We start from the raw sequence: 24136 nt of genomic DNA on the forward strand, positions 1-24136 counted from the left end.
CCATTGATCACCATCATTTTTATTTAGCTGTTTGTTTGAGATTTATGGTGTTACATGGCACAGCAACTCAAGTAGGTTATTTAATGCTAAGGCAATGGAATCCTTGCCTGATGACACACCATTTGCAGCCAACTAGACCTTGTGATGATTATGTGTAAAGTTTCAAAACAATCAATCAAGCTGTTTTAAAGGTGCAATAATAACAAACTTTCGCTAATGGATAGATGGTTGACAGACCGATGGACAACAGGTAATCCCATATGGATGACAGACCAATGGACAACAGGCAATCCCATATGGATGACAGACTGTTGGACTTCAGGCAATCCCATCAGTTCTTCTGGTCTATGACTAATAGAGCTAAAAGAGCAAAACTTAATGGTCACTGATTCTGATCATAACTATGCCGCCTCAGTGGATATTTGGACATTTTCTTGAAAACAAACCTTTTCTATGCACTTCTTTTACCAACAAGTTTTAAAAAATCATAATAATGAATGGATTATTTTTCTTACTTACATGTAAATGCAGATAGTAATCAGTAGAGAATCAATTTATAGGAGCTGACTTCCTCATATGCTCATAGCAAAACAACTAAAGACATATCAGAGTTCTTGGTTCAGTATTTATGCCATGATAAAACCTGCATGACAGTCTAATAAACTGGCCAGAAATAAGGATGTGGACTTATTACCAGACAAAATCCTGTATGTGGTCCTCCAACAGCAGGTTTTTTAAGACAAATCATACAGAGAGTTATGCAGACTTTGCAAATCATACAGAGAGTTATGCAGACTTTGCATTGATTACTTACAGAAAAATAAATACAAATGAGGTGTGAAAAAAAATAGGAAAATGTTATACCTGCAAACTTTCCGAACATTGCTGTTTTGTTTCTTTCACGTTCATAATCATGGGAGCATATCATGGTCAAACAGTAGGAGGGGGGCAGGGAGTCGATGGCCAAAGTCATTTACAAATTTCAATGAATAAGAAGTGCAAGTGAATGTTGTTAATTTAATCAAATCACCCATTTGTTTTTCAAGACTTTAATTATAAACTTAATGGAAAATTATAATAGATATTATTTATTTATTCAAATACTTAAAAAGATTATTATTACCATTACAAATTAAAAAATGTCAAAAGTTATTACAGAATACAAAATGTTTACATGAGTGTGACTCAAAGACAATAACACTCTGCTTTCTATTTATATTTTATGCTATCTAATTTGTTTTATTTCTGTAGAAATATAATGCATTTTTCATAGACAATGCCCACCAAAATCTAGTGCAAGTATAATTCATTTTCATAGACAATGCCCACAATCTTAAAATACTAAGTATAATTTATTTTCACAGACAATGCCCACAATCTTAAAATACTAAGTATCATTCACTTTCATAGACAATGCCCACAATCTTAAAATACTAAGGTTTAATTCATTTTCATAGGTAATACCCACAATCTAGTACAAGTTATATTACAAGGTTCTCAATAGATTTAAAAACTGAAGACTCAGTTGACCCTTGACCCCAAATTCTCAGGAGTCAAATGAAAATCTCAAGAATCAAAACTAAAATCTTGAGAGTCAATTCTTTTGGACAGTCATGAGCTGTGATTCCTTGTTATTGGTGGAAACAAATGATGGTTCAGATTTATTGTCTCGTGCTGAATAATGAGAAATACCTGTATAGTATTTTGTAAGCAATATACAATCTCATATTTGTTAAAGTATTTCTCTTTCTAACTATATGTTACTGTGTGTATATTTTGTATATAAAACAGAGGATTATTTTATACCCGATTATATTTTCAACTTTTCAACATATTCTATTATCAACTGCTCAAATCATTTTATGTACAAAAATATACCCATACAACTACGAAGGTTATATTTTATTCAAATATCAAGGATGTACATCACAGAAATGTCAGTTCACTTTTCCACTCATCCTTAAATTTTCTAACAAATTTTGGAGATTGACTCTTCTTCTTCTCCACAGAGCTGACACTGTCTTTCTGTTTCTAAGGAGTCTTAGAGTCAGAAAATTAATAACTGCCAGGTCGTTTCCGAGATAGACACACAAAAAAATGATTTTCAAGTTCGAATGTGAGCACTGAGTATTACGTCCATTCAATTTTTTTCTGAATGATCCACTAATTAAAACGTTAGAGGTTTTAAATGTTTCGCCAATTTAAGCAAATTAATCACCAATAAAACACAATCCCACACTGAAAACTGGCTTGGCGAGAAACCGTATATTCCCGTTTTGTCTAACTGATTATAATTTAAAGCCCAATCAGACAAATGCCGATATTTTATCAGAAATGAATCCAGTGAAGTCATAAACAATTCTGAACTTTTAAATCAAGCAACTTGCCAATAAAATAATTAAAGTTGGTCCACTTCCAGTGACAACTGGCTATGCGAGCCACCATAACGATATGCTCCAGTTCTGACCAGTTCATTATAATTTGATGTCAAAACATAATAATGCTGATATCTGATCAAAAGGCAGTCCATTCATGTCATAATTGTTACCTCTTCCTCTATCATAAACTTCAAACATAATCTCAAAACAATCCAACCTAAGTCAGTTGAATCTAAGTCTGACTTCAGTGAACTGTTAGCTTCACCTAGTTCATGTATATCATCCACTGGTGCAATATTACTAGCCATCAAGGTTTAAATTATTGTCAAGCAGATGTCAATCAGTAAATTTGTTATGGACAGTGTAATCTTTGTAAGAAACGAAGCTGGAAGCAAATCAAGGGTAATTAAGATTGATGTGCAAGTATAATTTATTTTTCATTGGCAATGCCCACATTCTCAAACAAGTGTTATCCATTTTTCATAGACAATGCCCATAATCTAGAACAAGTGTAACTCATTAATACTCTTCCTGATTTACCTCTTTGTTGTTGTTTTTTTTTCTTTTTTACTCCAGATTCCTCAGTCTACCTTTTACTGCCCTGGAAGATTTCCCATTTTTGCAAACTAACAATTTTCTAAATGAAGATCTCCATAATTATATCATGGTAGTCAAGTTCCATAACTGTTGACTGAATTATGTACCAATCATGGTAGTCAAATTCCATAACTGTTGACTGAATTATGTACCAATCATGGTAGCTGGGGTACAAAACTGCTGAATATATAGGTCTAATTATAAATTCAATGCAAAGGTGAGTTGAGGTTAACACTGGCACAGAAGTTCATATTACTGCTTACAATTTACCTATAAATTATTTATGTACTATATATAATAATCCAAAAGAGGACACTTCTCCCATTTCTCCCCTGCTCTTTTTAAGAAATGACACTTGTATCCAAGGCTACACTTTGCATAGCATAATAACTTTGGTACCAATGTTTAGCACAGAAATTTGAATGTTTAGGCCTATGTAAAATTTGACTCACTATCCCACCTTTAAGAAATACCAGTTCATTTTCCAACATTAACACAAGTCACAGTCATGACCATTCCCATTTAATATGCAAGGAGAATACATGTACTGCCCACCACTGGTTGACCAAAACTGACATACTGCGCCTACTGGTCACCTCACAGTAATAGAAACAAACTGACTAAGAAATCTTAGTACATTGACTCATAATACTGGTATAATGTGCATCATTATTATGTTGTGAATAGTCACTGAATACAATATGTTGAACATTTCCTTAAAATCTAATACACAAACAACATAAAAATACAACTCTGCATCAATATAGTCATTTTATTTCTACTTCACTCTTATAGATTGTAGTTTGTCATCTGACAATTCTTTATCTCTACCAAGCCTGCCATCAAAATAATAACTCCCTCAATTAAGATTGGGCTCAGATGTATGCTAGATGTGTTTTATTCCACTATGTGACAGAAACACAAGTCATGGATAGGACAGAATACTGTGTTGTAGTAGCCTGTCTTTTCTGCATTCAAAAATATTACTCATGCAACAAGGAACATAAGATAGGACACCTATAGATACCAGATATAGGATAAAGGAGTGAAAATTGTGTTGTAAAGTAGCCCATCTTACCTGCAGTCAAAATAATAATTAACTCAATAAGGAACACTAGGACGGGACTCAGATAAATGCTAGATGTGTTCTATACCAGTACATGACAGAAACACTGGTATGGATAACAGACAGAATACTGTGTTGTAATGTCTTGAGGGATGTTTTTATTCTTGCTATAACGTGTACAAGCAGGCCTGATTCTTGACATGTAACATTTTCATTGACACTTGGTTTCATTTCCTTTCTGTATTGAGCTTTCTTTTTTCATTCCTGACATGTACATTTTTCTCATAGATGCTCTTAGAAATCTCCCTGATTTTAATCTAAATCTTCTAGACATTCATTCTTCAAAAGAATCATTAATTTCTCTTCAAAAGAGTCCATTGTTTTGATATGTTTATGAGTTCAAACCAAAATCTTACCTTTCGTTGTCCACAAACAGAATTAAGACACCCATCTAAGCTTGGTTTACAACAATTACAGGACTCAGAGAGATTAATACAGCATTCAGAGCAGCGAGGATCTCCTTCCTTTCCACATGGTGCACATTCCCTACTTTTACACACTCCACGTGACTGAAAAGAAAAAGTTACACAGTACAATTGGTCAAATGCTGTTACAACAAAATTTCAGAAAGAAGGAAACCTGGAATTGCACCCTCTCTCTAGGCCTGTAATTGTGGACTGACAAATCTTAACCCCTCAGAAATTAACTTAACTCCTTATCCTAAACCCATTCCCTGTTCTTTTCAGTGCAAACTAAATTGTAATATTCTCATCAGAACATATCTGTAAAACATGTGATTTTGACCTCAAGCAAAATAATAATGCAAATTTTCTACATGAGTCAAAGGGACTACTGTTACATCAGCACATTCAGGACCTGGAATTCGGACACTCAATTCTTTTGGACTTGTGTCGAACTTTTAACATTATTTTGGATTTAATTCATAATGCTGTAAGTTCCTCTTAAATTTTCATTTTTGTAACTTAAAGAATTAAATTATTTGTTAAGTTTTACAAAACTTGTTGGTTTTGCCATGTTCTGTTACCTAGTTTAAGACCACAGAGTTGTAACAGCAATGACATCTCTAAAGACTGAACAGTTATGTGACCTATGTGTCATTTCGTGAGATCAACAAGGTTACTACAGGTTCATGGAAATTATAATCAAGCTTCAACTTAGTATCATTTTACTTTCCAACAATGAGTGTGTGCATGTGTTTGTGGTTTGGTTTTTAATGTTGCTTTAACAATATTTCAGGAATATCACTATGATGTCTGTAGTGTGGCAGTTTATAGTCATGTCTGGCACTAGGGCATCATGCAACAGACATGTAGCATCATGTCCCACCAGTCACATTATCCTGACACCAGGCCGACCAGTTCTAACACTAACCTCTTAATGCTGAGTGCCAAGCAAGGCAACTGTTAGTACCATTTTTTAAGTCTTTCGTATGACTCGGCCAGGGATCGAACCCATGACCTCCCGCATCCAAGGTGGACACTCTAAACACTTAGGCCACCAGAGCATTTTTTTCCAACACTGAAATTATGTTGGGAAGTTAAGGTACTGGTATTTTTGATAGCAAGTTAAGTGTATTCTATTTGTAAAAAGACAACAAAAAAAAACGCCCCACTGATATAGTATTAAATTTGTCGTAAATCTCCATATTACCAAAACTATGTAGTATGCTTGATTTTAGCATCAAATAAGAAAGCTAAATATTATAATCTTCTTTCTTAAAAATGACAAACTTTGGTATCATACTGTCTCCTGAAAACACAGATTCTTTGATGTCATCAAAGAAAAGTTTACAAAAATAATCACTGTGTAAATGAACTGTTTATGAGGGCAGTGTATGTGCTCTGACCTAAATTGATAGCTTGTTGTGTACAAATGAAATGTGTAGACTAGAGTATATACTGTCTGTCTGCAGCACTTTTAAGATGGCAAAATAAGCAGTTAAATATTTTTCAATACACACACACACACACAGGTTGTCACTTAATGATACCATGTTCGATATAATTATTTTTAGCCTGTTCAAAATTAGATACTATTTTCTAAGTTAGGACTTCTATGTTTACAGAAATTATCATCACTATCTTCGTTGTTTACATAGATTGTAGAGTGCTTTAAATATATCATGCCTACATTGACTAAATACCAGTTTTCCTTGGATCTGGGATCTGGTTCTGGATGCCAGTTTTCAAACTGTCTTCTTTTCCAGACACATTGATTTTCATTTTTTAAATCCTACAAACAGTTACCCTTTAAATCTCACAACTGTTGAGGCAATGGTACTTGTATTTCAAAAGAACACACACACACACACACACAAAATCAATTAATTGATGCGCAATTTCCATGGATAGGGTAAATACTTCAAGAACATGTTCCTCCATAACACAAAACATGCTTATTATCTGTTTTCAAAATTCTTACAATGGTAGCAAAAAATGCCATTGCAATGTTTCCTACCAAATACTAACCTTGAGAAATTGGCACAGACCCACAATAACTAGGATTAGTACAGCCCAACAAGCAAGGACAATGCACACAATTGCAGCCACTGGCAGCTCCTGCAAATATTTTGAAAAGATTCACAATAATTACAGTAATTAATTTTGGTAGATAGCTCTCAGTAATTTCATCACTGTTTACATTTTGTACATGAAACTCTTATGAATTTCAAGCAGAGGCAGCATGAGGTATTGAAGGTTGGGAGGGGCAATAGCCCCTGGGCACCAGGCAAAGGGAAGGGGAAGCATAGTTGGGAGCTTTTTCATGCATCTGAAACTTTCACAGTATTTCATCTTGATCATAGTGTAATGGGCAATTCCTTATAAACTTAGATTGGGGAGTAGGTAACTGATATAAAAACTGTTATCTGTTGCAAAGTAGGGTACCCTTCAAGAGCAATGTCATCAGGCAGGTTGAACCCTTGCACTAACAATAAATTCAAACAAAAAGGTGAATAAGCTACATGTTTAAATTTATTAGAGGTGCTTGTGTGTGTGTGTGTGTGTGTGTGTGTGTGTGTGTGTGTGTGTGTGTGCGTGTAATTTGGATTTTTAATGTAGCTTTAACAATTTTTCAGTCATATCGCTACGATGTCTGCAGTGTGGCAGTTTATAGTGATGTCTAGCACTGGGGCATCATGCCACAGACATGTAGCATGATGTCCCAAGCAGTCACATTATCCCAACACCAGGCCGACCAGTCCTAACACCAACCTCTTAATGCTGAGCGCAAGCAAGGCAGCTCTGTTATTACCATTTTTATAAGTCTTTGGTATGACTTGGCCGGGGATCAAACCCAATACCACCCGCATCCGAGGCAGACACTCCCAACTACTAGGCCACTGGAGCGGTCTATTAGGAATGCAATGATATGCCCAAAACTTTACTGCAATATATTGCGATATAACAAACCCATATAGCAATACAGTAACACTTGAAGAAAACAATAAAATAATCATGATAACATTTACTACTAGAAAAATACAACATCTCTAGGTGATGTTACCGTATAAGACTTCAAATGGTAGTCAAATGAACATGTAAAATTAGCACAAAAATGAAAAAAGTCGACAAACACCTGAAAGCAGTCAAATTATAAGCAAATACAAAAAATCTCTGCCATTTCAAGACTGTAAATGTTTTAATTTAAACTCCACTATCTTTATAATCTTTATTAGCAAGTCACTAAAATAATTACTAAATATTTTAGGAAAATAGACATATCAACAACATCTGAATGCAAAGCAGACTTCTGTGCAGCAACAATGTCTCTTACTGTATTAAAGACTCTCTCTCAATGGCACAGAAGTTGCAGGAATGCATAGCCTTTTCCTGACTACTTGTACAAGGAGTCTAAACTTTTACTGCTGAGCTTTCCACCATTTCAAAGGATCCTCATCCAACATTATTCATCCCTGAACAAGTCAATCTCATTGCTTCACTCTGTTGATTTAGTGTCATTAGGAACAAGACATAAACATATATAGCAAAGTGAAGTTTATAAATTATTATCCCCTGGTCTTAACATAACCGCCCCCCTATTAGAATTTGCCTGACTACCAAATAATGGTACTGTGCACTGCATTTTGCATTTTGTTGCAATCTTGTGCAAGCATATATGTAGGAGAAAAAGAAAATACAGCTATTGAATTAAATTGGAAAAAATTGTGAGGAATACACCAATTTGTAAGGTGAAAGCAAGACACAGAAAATCATATTGCGGTATTTATAATACCAGAACTGCAAACCACAATATACCAGTATACAGTTGCATAACTAGAATTTATCATGAACATGTCCAGCATTTTGATTTTGGAGTATATTTTAATGTAAAGATAAAATGGGAACTAAACTGACAGATTTCGCTTTACTTTTTACAGCTGTAAAATTTTACCACAATCGAACCTATTTAGGTGACAACAGTCTTTAATTTCTATGTCTTTCTGAAACAGGTAGTGTGCCATTTTCTCTGCAAAATGTATCCTGCATTTCCAGTCATTGCTGTGTTAAAACTGTCAAATCTATTTAACATGGCCAGACAGTATTGTGTGTGTGTGAAAGAAAGACAGACAGACAGGGAGAGAGAGGGCGAGTATATACTAGTCTTAAAAAACAACTGTTATGTACAAATTTAACCCAATTCATAGTGTGCATGATCATTAAGATATAAATTCTGTGATGTACAATACTTTCTGTGATGTACAGTAAATGATGTATGATGAGTGAACTGAACAATGTAAAATGACACCATCTACAATGGTTCTATCTGTTGACTAAGTTTTATCAAATGCAATTCAACAATTTAGATTAAAGGCCTACTCACACAAACTAATAAAACAAATTTAAAAAACTATTAATAGTATTTTGATATTTTTCATCTATAACTCAATATATCTATTTCTAAATTATTTTTTTTAAATCAGTGCCCAACATTTGCATGACATCAATTGAGAAAAGTGGATTTTGTGTTGAGAATAGGTAAGAGGTGGAGGGAGTTATATCTCTTATCCCGGAAAGACCATCTCTAGTCCTCTAAGGTATGTGAGGCAGCTTCTCGACAGATAACTGGCTAGAGGACTTGATATGCCAAGTTGCAGTTTCTTAAAGGGAAACTCCCTTCCTGATAATCTAGTTAATGTTGAGAAGCTGCATGTTTAAGAAGCTGCCAAATGACCGGGGAAGGAAGTATGCTGTACCACAGTGATAAGCTTCACCAGGTCTTGTTCAGCCCACTCCACACAACATTCTGCACCAGCTGTTGTGTGTGATGAAATGACTTCCAGTCCATGCACAGAGTAGGGTTTTGACATCACTGGGTGTCTAATGCTATGTGTCTCTGTCTAATGATGGGTGTCCCTGTCTAATGTGTATGTCTCCATTTAATGATAGGTGTCTCTGAATAATGATGAGTGTTTGTCTAATGGTGGATGTCTCTGTCTAATGGTGGTTATCTCTGTCTAAAAATAGGTGTCTCTGTCTAATGATGGGAGTCTCTCTCTAACGGTGAATGTCTCCATCTAATGATGGGTGTCTATGTCTAATGATGGGTGTCTCTATCTAATGATGGGTGTCCATGTAAAAAACAGGAGTATAGGTCATATTGAACCTCCTACTAAAATGTATTGAAGGTGTTGCTGGGAAAAGTAGAGTCTGTTGACACTAGGGTCCTGAAATTGTCTATGTAAGCAAGCCAAAAGCAACTCCACCTGACTGGGATACAAATCTGAATGCTGGTTTGTCCATTCTGATGCTAAATCAACTTGTACTAAAACTTCAGACAAGGCGGTTGAAAGAGAATGAGGAAGAGGACATAACACTGGTGGCAACATGTAAAAGATTTCCTTAACTGATATTTAATAAGCAAAGTCTTTTCTTATTAACATGAGATCTGGCAAAAACAATGGAGCATGTGAGCATACTTCAGTGTCTCTAGGTGAATCATGTGACACTGATACAATCTGAGATGAAGATGGAGAAGACTGCACTATCGGGAAGGCCACAACATTCACAGAATAACCTGACTGGGATAGTTACTTCCAAATAATTACTAAGCAAGATCTCACCTCAAGTGGCAAAGACATGAGAATGCAGTAAATCTATATCCAATCTGTACTGGGGCACTAAACTGGGTACTTGTGCTTTGAGTTATTTCGGGCACTATGCTGGGGATGATGATCCATTTGTGTGCCTGTGTGTTGTAGAGAGGTAAACTGGAAAAAAGACTATGTCAGTTTGTGTAAATAATAATATCAACTGTAATGAATACCTATTGCAACCTCAGATGTATGGCAGAGATCGGTTATGACAAAACAGTGCCCTGTTATTTTATATACATTGTCCAGTTCATAGTGTTGGGAAAGGTTAGGGAATATTACACCCAAAAAATGGTTCATACTTCTGATGTGTGAATTATCATCTGAGCAGTATTGCTTAATCTCAATCTCACTCAGAAAAGACAATTGGCTGTTGAACCCATATGGTATCAAGTCTATTGGTTCCATAAAAAAGAGTTTGTCAGGTTGAGGTGGTGAGAGTGACACCAGAGCTGTCACTGACTGGGATAACATGACTGATAAGCCTTCTAAAGTGTGATTATCTTCAAACAGTAATTCATTTATCACACTGATGTCAGCATGTATACTAATAGTGTCCTCATCCAACAAGGTGTGCTTTTGTGCCCCTAGTACTGTAACCCACTGACAAACCTGAGTGGAATCCAACAAGATGTTTAGAGTGTATCCTGTGGTAGAAGAATAGTAGGGTAAAAAGGCAAATTAATGCACATTGTAAAAAATCATGAAAATTTACATATATTCAACTAAACTTGGTATAAGCATGAAATGAATTCACTAGCAATAGGTTGGAGCTGATTTTAACTGTTTTTACACTTAATTTTGGAGAAAAAAGATCAGATACCTCTGCCATGGTTTCTTTTCAACAATGATGTGTTGAAGCTGAAGCTAACTTGCCCAACTCTGACATAACTTGATCAACTCTGAAAAAATATAATGCAAATAATAGCATAGTAAAGCAAGAAAAAATATGGAAAATTAATGTGTCATTGTTGCTTTATGACTCACATTAATCTTTCCTACCGATAAAATCAAGGTCTGATTAGAAAAATCTGATGATTACACTTGGTTTAGTTCTCTCTGTCTGTTCCTGGTAAATACCTCTGACAACTACCAACAGCATGGCACTAAGTGTTATAAAGTGTCTAGAACAACTTGTTTAACATACTATGATTGTAGTGATATCATTAGACCCCTGTAAAAAGATTATATCTATGTTATTCACATGTTTATCTATTTTTGACTTACTTGCATAATTTTTAATTCACTCTAAACCATATACTTCTATATTTTAGAAATATCAACTTGGGGAAAATAAATGTTGAATAGTTTTTTCACCTTTTTATTAATTGTATGTTAATTCTGACATTATAGTAATGTCTTAATGCAAACATAAACTCTGTATTTCATTTTCCTAATAACTATTGTCTTAATTAAAGAAATATATTGTTTATTCGTAAAGATCAAAATAAAAGAAAATGGGTTTCATTTTTCTTAATCACTGGTACTGTGGTACTGAAATACATGAGAGGTAAATCAAGCAGCATAAACTGTCATACATCAAGGGTTGTCTTTGTGAAATTTGACTGTCACTCATGTCACTAAATTAATACATTCATTCATGAAAATTAATAGTGATTAACAACAATTTTCTTTTTGTATTTTTTTTATAAAGTGCTTTGATAACTACTTAGTGCCACTTTTGCACACTAAGTGCTTAGCAGTTCTTAGCAATATTTACAGGGGGTACAGACAAAATTCCCCTGAAAAATATCCTCATAGTACAAAATCCCCCAGTGAAATGAAAGATATGAAATAATCCCCTCCTCTAAGTCTAAGTTTAGCCATTTTTAAACATTTTAAACCATCATAAATATGCATCATAGAGTTTTGTTTCAGCTTGATTTGAGTAGGTAAAGATGTATAGTGGGTTAGGTGTTAGATTTTAACAAACAGGGAGCTTAATGATTGTTTTGATCTAAAGACCAATTGCAAATGCATGACCTGAAGATCAGCTGTGGGGTGCTACTCTGTTGGAAATTGAGCATTGCTAGCAGAGATGGAATAAGTACTGAGCTTACTGTATTTGACCATTATTGTTGTGGGAAGTCCTTAAAAAGTTAAGCTTTAACTTTATTAGATAAACTGAATACGAAGTATACTGATGATATGTCATATTAATGTGTCCCCTTTTCAAATAAGTCAGTATAAAAACTTAGACTATGTCCTATCTTTCATTTTGCAGGGGGGATTTTCCCCTGAAGGGATTTCGTCCTACGCCCATTTACCGAGACCCCTCTATGTCAAAATGGGAGCATGATTTAACATTAGTATAATTTTTTCTTCATTTATTTCTTTATTTTCTAAACACATAGCAACAATAAATTAAAAACAGTGTCTGCATGTACACTGTATTTATCACAATGTGGCAGACCGGACTGACACGAGTTATGACTGATACAGTATGCGCTTCTACTTTAAAACGTAACGCAAGTCAAAAACTGAATCGAGAGTGTTTGATTAGTCTTATATGCTTACAGAAGTCAATAAATGAAAGTCATATCCATTCTCAAAAGAAACTGGATGTGATTTTGAAAACTAAACTGCCAGGTCTCACACACGTCCAAAAAACGGAGTTGTTATTACAGATGTATATAAAATCCATTTCAGATAATAATATTCCTTATATTTTGTTTCTATTATGAAAGCCAGCAATACTTCGTTATTCTCTATCCATAAACGTGTACTCGTGATTACAAGTCACGGCAAGGTTTGACGAAAAGTTGTTCCCGCAGCTAAGTTGATCACGTGATCAAACTTATCGTAAAACGGCAAAAAATTTGTCGTGATGAGTGAAAAAAAGGCAATATTATATTTTGAAGATTATAGCTTAACAATCACTACAGCTTTGCAGAATAAAAATAATCTATTGTCTAAGAATATCAGCAATGCTGCATCTTATATAATAAGAAATATTTGTGTAGTAGATGCATGTGGTAAAATTAAAATTAGTCGTGTTCAATCGGGCGCTCGCGTGATTCAATGACGCGGCATGCGATTTGGGAACGCGTGATTCAACCTTTATGTAGGGATAAGCAGTCAAATTAAAAATTTCATCTCAGCTTAATAAATATGGTATTTTTGAGAATGTAAAATGTATTTTTGACTTTCGTATTATTCCATTTAAAAAAATCAATAAACGTTCCTGAAAAAAGTATAAAAACGCCTGTCTTGTCTGTCTCCGTGTCTAAAGCGACATTCCCTAAATTATGGTTATCTCTGCTGTCTGCTCCCTCTTCCTCCACATTCAAAGTCAAGGTGATTCCATCGTGTTTGTGGAAGGCATTCCTGGTGAAGACGACGGGATCGTGTCTGACCCCAGTCAACCCCATCTGGTCATTTTCCATGACATGTTAGGAGAAGACGAAGAAGAAATTAAACTGTGGTTTACGCGCAAAGGGCATCATCGTAATGCCAGTGTCATTTACATCACTCAAAATTTGTTTCAACAAAGTAAAACCCATCGCACCACCAGTCTCAGTGCTCATTATGTGGTCTTGTTTAAAAGCCAAAGATATAGATAAATCCAAGTGCAAGTCTTAGCAAAACACGAACGCCTTAGCTGACTTGTACGTACTACGATTGCACTAAAACCCTACACGCCTATTTACTCGTAGATTTAAAACTTACCATCCCCGATTATCTGCGATTTCGTACCCATTTGTTTCACCACTGGCCCTCCGCCTGTCGTGTACGCGTCCCCGTCGACTGTACAAAAAATCTATAAAATCCTCGGACACTGGTTCTGTCTCACATTGCGTCAACATCAAGTCCCTTCAGTCTCATCTTCCCGTCATATTGATTCGTGCCTTGTACGGCATCAGTCGCGAAAGAAATCCAAAAATACGTGCTCATGTCTTACAATCCAGTTTCAGAGGAGTCTTACGACGGTTTACGGTGACAGCACGTCAACTACTGCAAGGCATCATTCACATTACACATCAAACCAAACGCTTTTTTGAGAGAAACAAAGTAGCCTTGACGCAACTTACCGATCCTCGTATCGACACTGAAACAAAACTACAAATCGTTATCAAACCTGGAGGTAGAGGTTCTCTAGGAGGTGTCATCATTCGCTTCCTCTTAAAACGGGGTCCCAATGCCCCCAAAGTCCTCCCTAAGAAGGAAAAAAAAACCCAACCTCACAATTAAATAGGTTTTAATATAAGGCTTAACCTTCTAGATGGATGTATTTGAAATGTCGTTGAGACCTCATTATTCAGCGAAGATATCCTTCTCTATCAAAGTTTATGCCATAGCTTTTAAATAATTAAAAAGATCCAACTAATCCCTAAAAGATTGTCAGCAGGTTATAAAAACCAGGTAGCCGAGCGTGGCACCCCTATCGGTGACTGGCGGGAAACATTCATAAACATTTCATCGCAGGTGTACGTTCATAGACAACCACCGCGTGGGTTTCCAGTGAGCGTCCTCGTACCCACCACCGGAGGTGGTCGCACGATTCGCTCTCTGACACCCATATCAAACAAACCGCAAGCTAGAAATATAAACACATACTAACAATTCTCCATCCCCCCCAAAAACTCGAAACTTAAAATACAAACTAAATAAACAATAAAACTCCAATCCAGTTGATATGTGTTGTGGTGTTCCACAGGTGTCTGTTCTTGGACCTGTTTTCTTCATTCTGTACACTCAGTCGCTCTCAAGTGTCATAGATCATCATTCAGTGTTTCATCAATTGTACGCTGATGACACGCAAATATACAAATCTAGCCACCCAACTGAAGTTGATGCTACCATCCAAGGTGTAAAGAGGTGCATTTCTGATGTGAAATCATGGATGACTCGTAACAAGCTGCAGATGAATGATGATAAAACTGAGGCTATTCTGATCACAACACAAAGACTTTCTCATTCACATCCTTTACCTAAAACAATAAATATCAGCAACGCCAACATTAAATTCACACAATCAGTACGAAACCTAGGTGTTACTCTGTACAGTACTCTCACATTGCACCAACATGTCATGAACATATGCAAGGCTGCATATCTTGAGCTGAGACGCATCAGCTCAATTCGCAAATATCTTTCAGTTGATGCCACTAAAACACTTGTGTGTTCATTAGTACTTTCAAGACTGGACTATTATAACTCAATTCTGTCTGGTTCATCTCAATATCTACTCCAGAAACTTCAAAAAGTTCAAAACACAGCTGCTCGGATCATACTTAGAGTACCACGATCAGAGAACGCCTCCCCGCTTCTCTGTACCCTACACTGGCTATCCATTCGATCCACAATCAAACACAAAATTTGTTCTCTGTGCTACGTTTCGCTGTCGGACTCTAGTCCAACATACCTATCTGACCTCACCATGTGTACACACCAGCAAAATACTTACGCTCCTCTTCTGACAATCGCATACTCATTATTCCAAGTATGAAAACAAAGTCATATGGACAGCGTTCTTTTGCGTACCAGGGCCCAGCAACGTGGAATGAATTACCCACTGAACTTAGACACAAAGACACAGTGATCACATTCAAGAGGGCTCTCAAAACTCACTTATTTCGACAGCAAGAACAAACTTAAAGACCTGATGATGTTTCCTACCTGAAGTATTCTCAGCATGTTTTTTTAAAAAAATGTTTTTCTAATTTCATGTTGTTTGTTTTTGTAACAATATTATTATATTTCTTATCTTATAGGTGTTGTCTAAAGTTGTAAAGCGCTTAGAGCTTCTAAAGATTAGGCGCTATACAAAGTCATTATTATTATTATTATTATTATTATATCGGGGAAAAAATAGTTATATATATATATATATATATATATATATATATATATATATATATATATATATATGTATTCTACTCATTCAACTCCATTATCTAATCAAGTACTCAAAGTGTATGCGAATATATTAACATCTCCATCCTAACAATATCATATTGCCCGAGGTGACAGTTATAATTAAGGCAATATTTAAAACTTCAGCATAAGGAGGACTCAAAATAAGAACTTATAAGGTGGTCAAAACACCCAGGACCATCAGGCCCCGCCGCACAATGTGGCAATACAAGTAAATATTAGAAAAATAAGACCCAAAATTAACCCATATAAAGTGGTCTAAACACCAGGGACCATCAGGTACAGCAGCACAAAGCGGCAACAAAAATATCCAACTCTGAGGCTTAAAGTAAATATATGAACCCAAATTGAGTTACGTGTTAGATGGTCTTAAGCCCACGACCACCAGGACATGTCAAACAAGGTGACAAAGCTAGATTAGGAATCTAACATCGCTGTCATCTAGGTAACCACTTCTTCTCTAACCTACTCAAAAACAACACCGAGGTTTTTATTCAAAATTCGTGAAATACGACAATCTTTTGGATATGTTCCTGAAGTCTCTAAGCATCATCCTGTGGTCCGGCGCCAAACTGACCTCCATCCACCCTTGCCTCGGACAGACACCACAATTTATCAGTGTGCAATGCACGCATAAATCAATCCACGAAGGACATCTTATACTGAGACTGACTATTGCTTCTTACATGAGTGTGTGTTGGACTATTCCCACTCATGAAAGCCTAAATTATCGGTTATATGGGACATTTAATCCTGTGACCTACCAGCTAAATTATCAGCACTCTTTGTGACACTGATTCCTTCCCCCACGATCAATTTATCAGCCTGCATTGCAGGCATTAACAGTCGCACATGCCCTAGCGGGCAAACGCGACTATAATTAAACTAAATAAGTAATTAAGTGATTCATGCCATTCAACACGAAATAAAACGAAGATGGCTCTTATGTTATGTGTTTAGGCTTTAAAAAACAGTAACAAAATAAAGAGTGTAAACAACAAGCTTTGAAAAATATAACAAATAATGTACTTCCCTGGAAATACACTGTAAAAATGAAACAATAAGAACTTACAGTTTTAAGAATCAAATCCCAGAATAAACTAAGAATAATCCTCGAATTAAATTTTCGAGTTCCTAGTAATGAAATGTTCTAATGATTTCAACTTCCAGTCCTGACGAAAAAATTCCAAAATGGAAAACGATGAAGCATACTGTAGTTAGTATGGTGATGTAGTGTCTACAGTTCTTTGTTATTCCACAGACAATAATATTCCGGTGTTCGATTATCCGAATGAAATTTAAAAAAACGTCTTTGTCCAAGAATTCTGTATGAGGACTCAAAACATTTCCAGGAAAAACAATTATATTTTAGAATCCAAATAATTTGAATAAAAATTAAAATATCAATCCAAACTGGTCAGAAATAAAACGAACACCTTATGTCCCAGTGTGAATAAACCAGACTTAATAATTTCTCTACAGACAAAGGTTTTACAGTAAATTGAGACGCAAAACAGATTCCCGGATGAAGGTCAACTTCGAAAACAGTGTAGAAGTATTTACGTCTAAAGTCCCGTAGTCCGGGTCAGCCTCGATTTCACTATCATCATTCACACACTAGGAATAGATTTTAAAAAAAAGAAGTTGTTTACTGGATTCTCAATCAAGGACAAGAAGTAGGTCAGTATAAGATACAAAGTTCGGTGTTTACAACTAAAAGTCAGGACAGACTAATTTCTGGAAAATGTCAAATTCCTAGTAAAGAAAATTACATTACCTTGACATGTAATGAAATTAAAATACAAAGATTTTAAAACTTACAAACAATTAAATTCAATCAAATATAAATAAAATGAAATATACATAACAATAGCCAGCAACATGGAGAAGATGAAATGGCATGAGATGCTAGATACGCTTGGGATGTTGCAGGAAATGCTGGTGAAGGTTGAATAGCGTACATCATGTGAAAATGTTAAATAGTCTCAAGAAAGGCAAAGAAATAGTAAAGATGCTGATTAAAAAGGAAAATGATGAAAAAGAAGATATAGCAGAGAAAGAACAGATGAGAGCATGGAATGCAAGATTGTAAAAGAAGAGGATAATGAAAAGAGAGAAAAAGAGGAGATAGTGGTGAAGGAAGAACAGGAGTGGGATAAAAAGGAGAAGAAAAAGAAGAATGTGATAGGGAAGATAAGGTGCTGATGGCAAAGAAAAACACTAGGCAGAAATTAGAAGGAAAAGAAACCCAAAGGCCCTTTTCAGGGACAATCCACTGTCTCCAAAAGATTTGCTCTCTTGCCTTCATTATTTTAGTCGATTTTACATTTCATATTTGCCTCGAAAACATTTAGTCTCTTGCCTAAACTATTTTAAGTCGATTTTATATTTTAGATGTGATAGACTGATGTTCATCAACTTATGTATGCGCATATGTATGTCTCTACTGTATTTGTCGCTACCTAGGGTAGCGGGTATTCAGGTCAGCCACTTGCAACATTGTTGTCAGTGTCCAGTTCCGTGACGTCACCAACCTGTTCCGTTCCTATTGTCCATATACAGTCCCAACCTTTTGTCGCTATAAATCTTGTCGCTATACAGGCCCAGGGTGAGCTTAAAAAAACGTTGTCGCTATGCAGGCCCGGGGGTGGGGTGTAATGCTAATTCCCATTGTCGCTATATCGCTCCCTATCACAACTAAAAAATGACCATAACATTGGGTACGAAACGACACATTTGTGTACAAAACGACTTGGGTAGGGAATGGCTTGCTTCGAATAAATCCGCCACTAAATGACCTAAAACATTGAATAAAACTCACTTACAACCCAACATGTAGTCTGTTTGAAAGCTTTTTGTTTTCTTGTCACCGATGAGAACTGGATATAAATACATAACTATATCTAAATCTGCAATCTGCATACTGGAAATACAAAAAGCATGTCAACATACATAAAGAGGCACCAACTACCTTGGAATGATGGAAATACCATCAAGCTCATATGTGCATTGATATATATTTTATCGCACCTGTGTCGTATATCGTAAATCGTATCGATACACGACACAGGTGTATCGTTTCACCCCAAGATTTTTGTGATGGCTGTATAATAGCAAGAACTGTATCTTAAAATCTCTGTGGAACTAGCACATTTCGTTTAATTTCTCGGATTATAGATAGATAAAACGCATTATACGCTAGCAGCGGGGAGTGTGAACAGACCAATTTTAGAAGGGTATATTTTTGAAAATAAAGATTCCTATTAAAAAATAAAAATACAACGTCAATGACGCCGAACCAAAGTCTCAAACCGACCGAGATTTTCCCTAATCGAGTTAGCTCATTTTGTTACTTTATTATTGACATTTGTGTTTTCAATTTGTATACGTGTTCTTTTATCCGCCGGACACTCAATTTTTATCGTCACCCTCCCTGCTGTTGTTCCTTAACCGAAAATTTTGTCAAGACCTACACGATATCGCCACCGAGGATCATGTAAATTTATTGTGATAAATCCGTGTGGGGTAGCTTGCGCACGTGAACAGAAGTTATTGAACTTAATCAGACCAATATCCACTGAACACCAAGTCTGATTAATGTTTCGCAGAGTATGTGTATCGACTCCATTAAATACAACTAAAATAGTGCAGTTATCTCTGGTTACTTTATGTAATTGTGTATATCGCTGAGTAACATAAATCACGTGTGTGTTTTTGTGCCTGCCTCGAGAAAATATCCGAGCTGGATTTAAACGTTTGTTCAGCATCACCTCATCGTATACTACTAGATTATCAATAAATCCATCGAGGTCATTTACAGATTGGGCTTCATCAATATCGGTGATAAAATCAATAATATCATTACCATCCTCGTCCAACAATTTTGCGTTTTCACTAAAATATTTAAGCACATCGTAACATCTTTTATCATCTACAGATGGTGCCACTAAATATAACTTATTCCCACTTGAGCCATCTGATTATCACATTAAGCAACATATATACCTATGATAATTGCTCTTAGAGAATTTGGTAGCGCTGAATGATGCCTGACTGGTCTTGAGAAAATCAATGATATCCATGTTGTACAAATATAAGAAATAATATGGGTTAGTGGATTAGCAACAGCAATAAAAAGAAACAAAAAGAAAAAAGCGCGCACATACAGGCAAAATGTGTGAAATATGATATAGAAAATAAAAATTTATCTCCTGATACAAAGTGTCTGGCATTGAAGTCGCTGCTTCACTTGGAATATTACCAGGAGCTCCATAGGCTAAATACCCAGGAGAAAAACATCTTCCTGGAAATAATTATTGTGGTCTTGGAACCCGACTTGATATCCGACTTGACGAGAAAGATCTACCAAGACCATGAGAGTATCAAAATGCGATTGATCAAGCGTCCCACGCTCATGAGGTATATAAATAAGGATTTACAACAATGACATATTGCAGATGTGAAGTTGATTCACTCGTTAAATTCCATTAAAAATAAATCTCTCAGAGAAAAACTTGCTAGTTTTCTAGTAAAATCGGCGATGAAAGGTAAACTAGTGCTAGTGGCTGGTAATTAGTTGATCGATTATTATGATGATTATGGAACCGATTTAGTATAGCCCAAGAGGATACTGGAGGGGTGGAGCAGCAATTAGAAAACTTGCTGATGCAGTAAATGTCGCACGTTCTGTTACTGAAAATTGATTAGAACGGCAGGCAATATTCCAAATTTATATACTACCACCTTAAAAAAAGATCAGTACGCACATTTTGATGTCAGTACTCTCAATGAAGTTTATCAAGCAGATATTTTGTTTTTACCACACTATACCGTTAAAAATGGTAGACGTCCATCACGTACATACAAATACGCGTTGACTGTCGTTGACGTTGCAAGTAGGTATAAAGAAGCAGAACCACTATTTACTAAAAGAGCAACTAAGGTTGCATCTGCTTTCGAAAGGGTTTATCAACGAGGACCCTTGCGATGGCTACAGTTGCAACAGGTTGATCCTGGCAAGAAATTTCTTGGTGCAGTATCATCTCTGATGAAAAAACATAACGTCAAACTCAGACGAGGACATACCGCAGTTCATGGAACACTTGCTGTGCGATTGTTTTCAATATCAATATGCGAAGGAAATAATTCAGAAAGACAAGAGATCTCGTGAATGGGTTGCAAGACTACCGAGTGTGATAGTAGTGAATAGGGGCGATTCAGCGACAATGGGAATTAGCATTAAAAACCACCCTGGGCCTGTTTAGCGACAATGGGAAATTTAACATTACGAAAACCCCTGGGCCTGTTTAGCGACAAGGGATATTAACATGGGGAATAAATCGTGGGCCTGTTTAGCGACAAGGTAAATTGAACATAGGAATAAATCGTGGGCCTGTTTAGCGCAAGGGGAATTGAACATGGGAATAAATCGTGGGCCTGTTTAGCGTCAAGGCAAATTGAACAGGGTCGGAACCCTTTTTTAATATGGTCCCGACCTTATGGGTCTATGGAAATTGAACATGGGAAATTTAAACAGGGAAGGGTCTCTATTTAAAAAAAGGGGTAGGCATGAAAGTCAAGGTCTTTTCGAGACCTATGAGTGGCCCTGAAAAGGGCCTTTGGTTTCATCATCATCTTCTTCTTTTATTTCCTCCACTTCTTTAGCCATCTTCTAACTTTTGCCAGGATTCCTGTCTTCTTCTTTATTTCTGACTCAGGCATCCAGTCAGGATGACCTATCGCTCGGAATTTCTCCTGTATTCTTATCCAGTTATTGTTTAGTTTCTCAAAGCTTTCTTTTCTCTTTCTATTTTCTTCTTCTTTTCTTTCCTTAGTCCACTTTTTTTTTTTGATGTTCTTTACCTCTTCCGTCATCACTTTTCTCATTACTTCTTCCGTTTTTGTCAGCTGGTCCAACCCCCATTTTACGCATCGCCACTCCGTCCAATTCAATATCTTTTCTAAGAAGCACCTGACTTCGATGACATTTTCAAGTGCTTCCTTTAACCTTCCCACTCTTACATAAGGCGGGTCAATCAATCCTCTCAATCTCTTTCCCTCTTCTTCCATCATTCCTTTTACTATCTCTTTTGCTTCCTTCAGACTATTAACACAGTCAAGACACTTTTCTAACTTGAATTCTTTCTCTATCTTTTCCATGACAAACACAACATCTACTATCCAATAATAAATACCTATCAAATGATTCAGTAACTCTGGTGCTACTACTCTTTTCAGGGGCCCCGAGTGGCCGAGTGGTCTAAAGCGCTCTCCTTTACGGATCACTGCCATCTCACCTCTGTCTGCGTGGGTTCGAGTCTCAGATTCGGCTAATGTGGATATGTGAGAAAGCTTGCCAGTAGCTTCTCGTGGGTCGGTGGTTCTTTCTGGGGTTTTCCCGGGTTCTTCCTCCACCATTAATACTGGCCGTCATGTATAGCCTATCGTGTGCTGAAAAATGACGTTAAACCCTACAACAACAACAACAACAACCATTTTCCTTGTCTTTATTCCGTGGAATGAGTTCTAATCGCTAACACTGTTAGTTTTATAGTTAAAGCGCGGACGTGAAGGAAAACATCTCCCTAAGACCCAAAACGTATATTACCTAGATCATCACTTAAAACGCGCGGACGTGAAGGAAAACATCCCCTACTTTTCTCTTCTCATATTATCTACTATTCACATACGCGAAGCAGTAATAAACAAACCCAAAATATACCATATACACACGCCAATGAGCAAAAATCAATAATCAAACCCAATAATCTACTATCGACACAAACCAACTTAAGCGCTTACAAAACCCAATAATCTACTATCCACACAAACGTACGTGAGTGCTTACAAACACAAACACATACACTCAGACTAGGAAAAAAGAGTCAGTGCTTATATTCACACTACTCTGCATACACACATTGGCAAATCGATTACTATTTCTTTTCTAGAGGTTGGGGTAGCCCTGAAAAGGGCTGGTTTTTTTTCCAACTCCACAGACACCTGTTAGTGGTTGCACCTCCCCGGCCTGGCACCGCAAACGCATCTCCTACTCCAGTTTCCTTTCACTCTTTTCGCTGGGAGTGCAGAGGCGGGATGAGTGGCTTCAGAATCCCAATCTTCTGTCTCTGAGATTCTGAAATTTCCTTGTTGTGGCTGTCGTACAGCCATTCCTCTCTCCTTTTCCTCCTCTTCTTTTTTTCTTCTCTCCTCCTCTTTCATCCTTCCTTCTTCCACTATAGCCTCTGCAGCCAGCTCATTCAGTATGAGCCTTGCATATTCCAGGTGCACATGAAGTTCTAACAGTTTAGCTAGTCTGGTGTTCATTCTCTAGCGTTGATCAATCAACAAGGGTAGCTAGACTGTTTCTTCTTCTTTGCTAGAATTAAAGTGGTGTGCGTCCAACTGGGGACATTTACCACTGGTTAATGCCACCACCGGTGGCTTTTTGATTACTCCTGGGGGGAGGAAAGGTGCTGCTTCCCCCAGGCTTTAATGTGTTCAGGGAACACTTATTTCTAGACTGCCTAGCGGTTTTCAATTTATACGAAAAGCGCGGACGTGAATGAAAACATCCCCTAAAACCCTAAACTTATATTACCTACATTAGAGTCTAAAACGCGCGGACCTAAAAGAAACACTCACTCACTTTTTTACTACCCATTACTAATTTAAAAATTTTCATTAATCACTTTAAAAAAATAATATACTATCCACATACATAAATCAAATCCAAAATCTACTATCCACTCACGTCAAACACCGAAAAAACATTATTATAATCTACTATCCACACAAACGTACTTGAGCGCTTACAATCACACACATAAACATATACAATCACACAAGAAAAGAGTGAGTGTTTATATTCACACTACTCTATATTTACGCATTGGCAAATTCATAATTATTTCTTTTCTAGAGATTGGGGTAGCCCTGAAAAGGGCTGTTTTTTGTGTGTGAACTTGAAGCTATGGCCATCTTTTAGGTTCTAAGATTGCGGCCTCCTCTGACGATAGGCTTTCTCCCAGGATAAGGTCTGCTTCTTCGGAAAGAGAAGAAGAACTCTTTGGTATCGATACGACAGTCGACAAATCCTCTGTCAGG

The 24136-nt window shown here is 36.5% G+C and overlaps 1 protein-coding gene across 4 annotated transcripts in view; it reads right to left on the bottom strand.

Moving 5' to 3' along the window:
* LOC149775160 (uncharacterized) overlaps nt 1-12954 on the bottom strand; it is a 45836-nt gene extending 32882 nt beyond the window's left edge. For 3 of the 4 annotated variants that reach the window (XM_089944348.1, XM_089944345.1, XM_089944347.1), the window contains exons 1-4: nt 12671-12921; nt 10977-11055; nt 6531-6620; nt 4458-4610 (exon numbers count right to left, since the gene is read on the bottom strand). In XM_089944348.1, coding sequence (XP_089800474.1) covers nt 4458-4610; nt 6531-6620; nt 10977-10985 — 252 coding nt within the window. In that variant the 5' untranslated portion in view covers nt 10986-11055; nt 12671-12921. Of the gene's footprint in view, nt 1-4457; nt 4611-6530; nt 6621-10976; nt 11056-12670 lie in introns of all 4 variants that reach the window. The other variant, XM_089944346.1, reaches the window with a different exon arrangement.
* Between the last annotated feature and the right edge of the window lie 11182 nt (nt 12955-24136).

The sequence above is a fragment of the Sinohyriopsis cumingii genome, chromosome 19 (genome assembly GCF_028554795.1).
Source record: "Sinohyriopsis cumingii isolate HCF-2022 chromosome 19, ASM2855479v2, whole genome shotgun sequence".
NCBI classification, from domain to species: Eukaryota; Metazoa; Mollusca; class Bivalvia; order Unionida; family Unionidae; genus Sinohyriopsis; species Sinohyriopsis cumingii.